The sequence below is a fragment of the Henckelia pumila genome, chromosome 3 (assembly GCF_033568475.1).
Source record: "Henckelia pumila isolate YLH828 chromosome 3, ASM3356847v2, whole genome shotgun sequence".
Classification (NCBI taxonomy): domain Eukaryota; kingdom Viridiplantae; phylum Streptophyta; class Magnoliopsida; order Lamiales; family Gesneriaceae; genus Henckelia; species Henckelia pumila.
In genome coordinates this window covers 113,963,173-113,971,658 of record NC_133122.1, presented here as the reverse complement: position 1 = coordinate 113,971,658, position 8,486 = coordinate 113,963,173, and the positions used below count along the sequence as shown (strand labels likewise).

Genomic DNA, 8,486 nt, shown 5'->3' with positions numbered 1-8,486 from the left:
TTCGGGCGGGTGTCTGCAAGTACATTTATAGGAAAATCGCTTTACTCAATGAATTAATAGTCTTTAAAATAATACATTTTTTGGCTTACTTGGACGTGTTAAATTAAAATTTTCGAGTATACTATTTTTGATTAAAGTTTGTTGTACAAAACAAAAGAGGGGTTTTTTGGAATTTCATAACATTATACGCTGCTATTTTTGTGTCAAATATTAAATATAATATAGATAAATATTTTTTAAATATTTATCTATACTTTTAAGTTAAAAAATAATTTCATCACTCGACGTGACAAAATTGTTTACAAAATACCATGTCTAAATTTTATTAGTGGAAAATTTTAATATGATGTACGTACTCAAATTAGAATGGTATTTTTTGTTTTTGAAGAAATCAGAATAATATTTTATTTTGGGCTAATTGCATACATTACCCTGTGAAATTACGATATTTTTGAAAACTCCTTATAACTATTAAATCTTTGTGTTTTCAAATTTTGAACACAAATACCCTTAAAAACTCATACGGTGATACGAGAGGTATGAATATTCAAATTCAACATTTGAAAATATGGTGATGTAAGTGCTCAATATTTAAATACGCATGGAATTAATAGACCGTTCTCTTTTCATACGAATTTTTAAGGTTTTTTTTAAATTTAATTTAAAAAAAAATTAATTGTACAAATAATGCGATGAGGTACCTGCGAAAGGCAAGGTCCGTTGATACAAGCAGCGGACGCTGCTTTGGCATCATGCATCACGAACCTGCATTATTTTGCAGGTCCGTGATGCATGAATTAATGAAGGGATGTTTTTTCAGTATTAAATATGTTGGTTTCTTTTTTTTTTTTTTTTTTTTTCTCACAGAACATTTCCTCATCTTCTTTGTTTAGTTGTCTGCGAAATATTTGCTCTTTTTTTCTCTTGTTTGCTCGGTTGTTTGCGAAGTATTTGGTTCTTTTTCTTTTTTTGTTGTTTACGAAGCTTTGGGAAACATTGGTTCCTTTTTTCGGCTGTTTGCGAAGTTTTGGGGTTGCATTTATTCCGCATTCCATTTAAAATCTTTCGGTACTCCTTTTTTATTTAGGTAAGTTTATTGTGTTAATAATTTTTTAATTCTTCCATTTAATTTTTTTGGCTCTCATTTAATTTTTCAATATGTAATTCAATTTTATAAAAATATGTTATTTGTTAGTTTAATTAATATGAAACTTATTTGTTATGTGATAAGTATGTAATAATATTTGAAAAATTTGTACCAATTGGTTAATATATAATTTTTTTTGATTGATGATTGTCGCTTTTTTTTCCAGAATGTCGACAATAGATATCCGAGTGTGTTGTATTTGCAAGCATCACATATATCATCAGTAGTTTCTTCGCAAACTATTGATGAAATTGTTCCATCCAAACGATCAGACAACTTGATTTGGAAATTATATCTGGAGAATGACTTGCATAGCCGTGTGAACGCATATTTACACCATATGAGATTTTTTGGTGTTTTGCAATGTGGATTTCATGTTTATGATAATCATTTGATTACTGCTCTGGTCGAACGATGCCGACGTGAAACACACACGTTTCATTTTAGATGCGATGAGGCAACTATCACATTGCATGATGTTTTTATTATTTGGGGTTTACCAGTTGATGGTAAGCCTGTATTTGATATAGATGCTTCACACAAAGTGGGAGCTAGAATGACAACACATATGCCTCAATTTATTGGGATTTGCGCCATTAGCATTACATTTCAAAAGGTGGTCACTTGTCGATAACCGCTTTATACGAACACTGCATCTCCACACATATTGGAGATAATAGTTCTGAGGTTGATGTTGTAAAATATAGTTGGTGTGTAGCATTGATGATTATCGGAGGAATAATGCTACCAGATTATCAAGGAGGATCGACTAGATTGATTTTTTTTACAACTACTCCAGAATATTGATCGAAAAAAATCTTACAGTTGGGGAGATGCAGTTTTAGCTAGGGTTGAGCAAATATTTGGTTAAGCCGAAATAACCGACCGAACCGATAAAATTCGGAAATTCGGTTCGATTAGTTCGAAATTTCAGTTTTTTATTTTTGAAAAAATCGGTTAACTCGGTTTATTTGGTTCAGTTTCGATTTTCTCCATAAAAATTCGGTTAAACCGAATAAACCGATTTTGTTTCAAAATAAAATTCGATTTGTTAGATGAACCAAGCTTTATCTTGTGTTAAACAACTACATTTTACACCCTGTCTCCATTTTGCCCTAATTTTTTGGATTTCATCATTTCCTTTGTCACTCTTGGTTGTCTCAATCTTTTGAGCGATGCTGGTCAATTTTTCAAATATTGAGCGAGAGTGAGGTATTTTTTGTATTTATTATATTTCTTGATTTATGAAGAAAGCAACACATGTGAATTCCATTCTAGTTATGTTTGTTTTGAGAAATGGAAACACGGGTTTAATGTTGTAAATGCTCTCACACTTTCATTCTTCCTTCGATTTTTTTTTTTTTTTGTATTTGCGATACTTATTTTGAAAGAATTAAAGAAAAATTTCAATAGTGGGATGAAGTGCTCTAAAATATCTTAGATTAAAATATTAATAATACTAAAAAATATATGAATATGCGATTGTTTGGTGAAATGCAAGTTTACTTTTCAAAGGGATTGAGGAAGATGATTCGGTCTGTATGCATCTTTCTCTTATTACCATTTTTTTTTCAAAAAATCTCGGTTATTTCAATCGGTGACCGAAATAACTGATTTTAGTTCGGTTATGTTTTTTTCGGTTTTTATTGAAAAATTTGGTTGGTTCGGTTTGGTCGAAAAAAAAACCAGTTTATTCGATTTTGGGTAATTCGGTTCGGTCGATTTTGTTCTGACCGAATGCTCACCCCTAGTTTTAGCGTTCCTATACCGTGAGTTGTGCAGTGCAACACGTACAGGAAAATCTATAATAACCGTGATATGAATCTTGATGTGTAAGATTAACAAACACGATTACAAATCTGAATCGCACCCTCTAATCAATAAACAAAAGATCCAAAGTTTTGCCCAATCTATGAAACAAGTAAAAGTGATAGAATTTTGGATTACCTCTTTTAATCGATGGTACGATTAACAACAAAAATCACGACAATTGAAACCAAAGAAAACCTTCAGATAACTTGTATCTGACAATCTTCAGTGAGAAGCAATCGACAAACGCTTCCAAGTAATTAAACTGGAAAAAGTTTGATTTGAAAAGCCAAAGCAAAGCTTTGAATAAAATTCTAGAGAGAATTTCAATAATTTGTGTATAAACTGAATCTGAATTATTATTAATGAAATAAACAAAAGTATTTATAGTTTATAAAAAAAAAAAAAAGATAATGCAAAATATAACCTAAATATATCAAAGATATCATTTAGAAAGTTTTCTCATATAATTAAAACTCTCAAACATAGAAAAATAACATCAAAATATCAAAATCCCGCACACACACACAACACGCTGAAGTGTGTGTAAATTTTCTGAAAAACTCGCTCGCTCGAGCGGACGCAACCCGCGCTCGAGCGAGAAACTTTCTGGTCTCGCAATTTCCCAAGCTCGCTCGAGCGAGCACGAAGTGCGCTCGAGCGAGAAGTCCTCTGCCCCAAAAAAATTATTATGCAGCTCGCTCGAGCGACAGCAAAGTGCGCTCGGGCGAGAGGGTCTCTGTCTGAAACTTATTTTCTTTATTCCTTTTAACTTCTAACACCTCAAGGACGCATATGCAACTCCCAAATTGATCCTCGAGTGCTCCAACTCCATCTTGGTAATTTAGCATCAGCTTTTGAAGTGCCTTCTTGAATTTTTTATCTCGACTCCTCGTTATTGGCCCTCGTGGCAAATCCAAAGGATCTCGAACTCCACTTGCCGCTTAATCCACATACGAGCTATCCATGATCACATCATCCTTTCCTTCTTGAAAAGGATTTGTCCTCAAATCTCGTTCGTCTCCTACATCAAACAAAGATAAGTCAGAAACATTAAATGTAGTACTCAAATTATACTCACCTGGCAAATATAGTTTGTAGGCATTATCGTTGATTCGCTCCACGACTTGAAAAGGACCATCCCCACGAGGTAACAACTTTGAACGCCTCTTCTCCGAAAAACTCTCTTTTCTCAGACGCAACCAAACCTAATCACCGGGTTCAAATACAACCTTCTTCCTTCCCTTGTTCGCTTGCTTGGTATACTCACATTCTTTTTCTCGATATTCTCACGTACTTTCTCATGCAAGGTCTTCACAAACTTAGCTTTCTTCTTCCCATCCATATTAACCCTTTCACTCATAGGTAATGACATCAAATCCAACGGAGTCAATGGGTTAAAACCATAAACAACTTCAAAAGGTGAATAATTCGTAGTAGAATGCACACTATGATTATAAGCAAATTCGATAAATGACAAACAATCTTCCCAATTTTTCAAGTTTTTTTTAATGATAGAGCGCAACAATGTCCCTAAAGTTTGATTAACTACCTCAGTTTGTCCATCAGTTTGTGGATGACAACTAGTAAAAAACAACAACTTAGTTTCAAGTTTATACCACAATATTTTCCAAAAGTAACTCAAAAACCGAGTATCCCTATCAGAAAAAATACTTCTAGCCATGCCATGCAATCTCACAATCTCATTAAAGAACAAATCTGCAACATGCGAAGCATCATATGATTTGTGACATGCAATAAAATGAGCCATTTTTGAAAACCTATCAACCATAACATAAATAAAATCCCTCCCCTTCTTAGACCTCGGTAACCTAAGAACAAAATCCATAGAAATATCTACCCATGGTTCTTTAGGTACTGGAAGTGGCGTATATAACCCATGTGGTTGTGATCTAGACTTTGTTTTCTTACAATTCACACACTGCTGACACATACTCTCAACATCATGCTTCATATGCGGCCAATAAAAATGTTCATGAAAAATTTGATATGTCTTAGCCACGCCAAAATTCCCCATTAAACTACCACTATGCGATTCCCTAACAAGTAACTCCCTAATTGAAGTCTTAGGAATGCACAATTTATCCTCTTTAAACAAATAGCCATCATGCAAAAAAATTTTATCCTTTGGACCACGCATACATGATGCATAAATCTCACCAAAATCAACATCACTCACATAAAACTCTTTCACATGCTCAAACCCCAAAAATTTAGAATCTAAAGTAGTTAAGAGCACGTACCTTCGTGAAAATGCATCCGCCACTACATTCTCCTTACCTTTCTTTTACTTGATTACATAAGAAAAAGTCTCTACGAACGCTACCCATTTGGCATGTCTTTTATTCAACTTTTTTTACCCCTTGAGATGCTTCAAGGACTCATGATTCGTGTGAATCACGAACTCTTTTGGTCTCAAGTAATGCTGCCATGTCTCGAGTACCCTCACCAATGCATAGAACTACTTGTCGTAGGTAGGATAATTCAAAGACGCTCCACTCAATTTCTCGTTGACGTACACCACTGGCCTTCCCCCTCGCGTCAAAACGCCTCCAATTCCTACACCTGATGCATCACATTCAATTTCAAACATATTAGTAAAATCAGGTAAAACAAGTAAAGGAGCATTAACAAACTTTTGCTTAATGATATTAAAAGACTTCTCTTGCTTCTCGCCCCAATGGAATGAAACGTTTTCCTTGATGACCGCAGTCATAGGCGCCGCCAATGTGCTAAAATCCTTCACGAACCTCTGTAAAAACTCGCAATCCCGTGAAAACTATGAAATTGACCAATCGATATAGGCGTCGGTCAATATTGAATGACACTTACCTTCTCTTAATCAACCCTCACACCTTGTGCACTCACAAAAAAACCAAGAAACACGAGTTCGTTTGTACAAAACACATATTTTTTCAGGTTAACATATAAATGTTCAGCACGTAATGTGATTAAAACAACTCTTAAATGTTCGACATGATCATCCAAGTTTTTACTATATACTAGTATATCATCAAAATACACCACCACAAACTTTCCAATAAACGCATGCAAAACATGATTCATGAGACGCATAAAAGTACTAGGTGCATTAGTCAAACCAAAAGGCATAACCATCCATTCATACAACCCATACTTTATTTTAAATGCAGTTTTCCATTCGTATCCCTCTCTCATCCTAATTTGATGATAACCACTTTTAAGATCAATTTCGCTAAACACACAAGTACCATGCAATTCATCTAACATATCATCTAGTCTAGGAATATGATGTCTATACTTGATGGTAATGTTATTTATAGATCTACAATCAACACACATACGCCAAGATCCATCCTTTTTAGGTACTAACAACACAGGTACAACACATGGTGACATTGACTCACACACAAAACCTTTATCTAAAAGCTCACTTACCAGTCGTTGCAACTCCTAGTTTCCTCAGGATTGCTCCTATAACCTGGACGATTCGGCAATGCATTCCCGGGTACCAAGTCAATTTGGTGTTCAATTCCCCTCAAAGGTGGTAATCCTTGAGGTAGCTCCTCCGGAAATAAATCATCGAATTCCTGCAATAGAGAAACAACAACGCTCGGAAGATCTCCGACTATATCACTTGTGTTAAGGAGTACCTCCTTATAAATCATCAACACAAGTGAAATTTGAGAATTCATAACATCTTTCAACTCACTCTTTTGGGCTATACATATATTTTTTTCAGCCTCTTTTCGCTCAATTTTTTTCATCTTTTTTTGTATCATTATTTTTTTCTAAGGCCATCTCACTTTTTTGATCAATTTTTTTTCAGCTTCATCTCTCTTTTTCTATTTCACTTGATCCTCCAATACTTGATTTGGAGTCATAGGCAACAATACACTAGTCTCTTTGTTCATTACAAAAGAATATTTATTTTTAAAATCATCATGGACCACTCTCCTATCAAACTGGCATGGTCTACCCAATAAAATATGACATGCTTGCATAGGGACTACGTCACACACACCTCATCAACATATTTGCCAATAGAAAATGGAACCACTACTCGCCTATTAACTCTCACCTCTGCACAGTCATTGAACCATTGCAACCTATATGGTTGAGGATGCTTCAAGAGAGACAACCCCAGTTTTTCCACAAGCTCGCAACTCGCTACATTGGTACAACTATCCCCATCAATAATAAGGCTGCACACCTTCCCATTCACAAAACAACGAGTATGAAAAAGATTTTCTCTCTGACTCTCCTCTTCCTCTCTAAGTTGTGCATGTAACACTCTCCTACTCACCAATAGCTCACCAACAACAGCCCCAAACCCATCCTCATCATCAGGATCTACCAACGCAGGTATACCATCACAATTTTCCTCATCACTCTCAGACTCCACATCACCACAAGCATTAATAATCATTAATTTTTTATTTGGGCATTGACTATAAATATGGCCAATACCTTGACAACTAAAACATTTAATATCTCTAGATAGAGTATTGAAAGTTTCAGATGTACCTTTAACCACTTGCTTTGGTGCCTTTGATTTGGTTTCATATTTTGGTTTGGACACCGGCTTGTTGTCCTCCCGTTTTGAAATGTTCGGACACCAAGAAGTCAACGATCCTCCACCTAAAGGAGAACATCCAGACCGTCTTCTCTTGAGTTGCTGCTCCACCTTCATGGCCGTCTGCACCATTTCATCCAAATCTAAACAGTGGCGAAGTTCCAATTGGTCTTGGATTTTTCTATTCAAACCGCACAAAAATCGAGCTATTGTGGCTTCATTATTCTCCTCGATGTTGGTCCAGATTATCGTGGTCTCCAACTCCTTGTAGTAATTCTCCACACTCCTTGGACCCTGCCTCAAAGTCTGTAGACGCCTGTACATTTCACGATAATAATGGTTAGGAACAAAACGCTTCTTCATGACATGTTTCATCTCTTCCCATGTCTCGATAGGCGGCTCTCCACACCTCCTTTTAGTGGTCACTAATTGATCCCACCAGATTAATGCATAGTCTACAAACTCAACCACTGCCAACCTCACTTTTTTAAGATCAGAATAGTGATGGCAATCGAAAACAAACTCCACACGCTTCTCCCATTCCAGATACGCTTCCGGATCAGATTTCCCATGAAACGCTGAAATTTTCATCTTAATGCTACTAACATTCCCATCCTCCTTACTGCCCTCCATATATTTTCCACGCACAGCCTCTCGCCTATGCCTACCCCCATGTACTATTCTCTCCCCATCCCAATTCAAACTTTCCCCATCGTCTTCAAAATCATTCCCCTTCCTATTTTTATTTTTTTTCCACTACCACTGCTCTACTCCAATTTACTCATCTGCTCATGAAGGGGTTCTAACTCCGATCTCATCACCCTAGTCAACTGCCCCATCAACACCTCCATTTGAACCTTAGAAATTCATTGGTTCACACTTTTACAAAAATCTTTATTAGGATTCATGGTACCTGCAAGAAAATTGTTAGTAATAAATTTTCTCACACAAGTT

The 8,486-nt window shown here is 35.7% G+C and overlaps 1 protein-coding gene across 1 annotated transcript; it reads right to left on the bottom strand.

Annotated features, from left to right (window-relative positions):
- Nucleotides 1-4,148: 4,148 nt before the first annotated feature.
- On the bottom strand, nt 4,149-7,907 carry LOC140889328 (uncharacterized). Its single transcript, XM_073297046.1, has 4 exons — nt 6,981-7,907; nt 5,833-6,010; nt 5,443-5,542; nt 4,149-4,404 (listed from the first exon to the last, which is right to left on the bottom strand). The coding sequence occupies exons 1-4, from the start codon at nt 7,905-7,907 to the stop codon at nt 4,149-4,151; spliced, it is 1,461 nt and encodes a 486-aa protein (XP_073153147.1).
- Between the last annotated feature and the right edge of the window lie 579 nt (nt 7,908-8,486).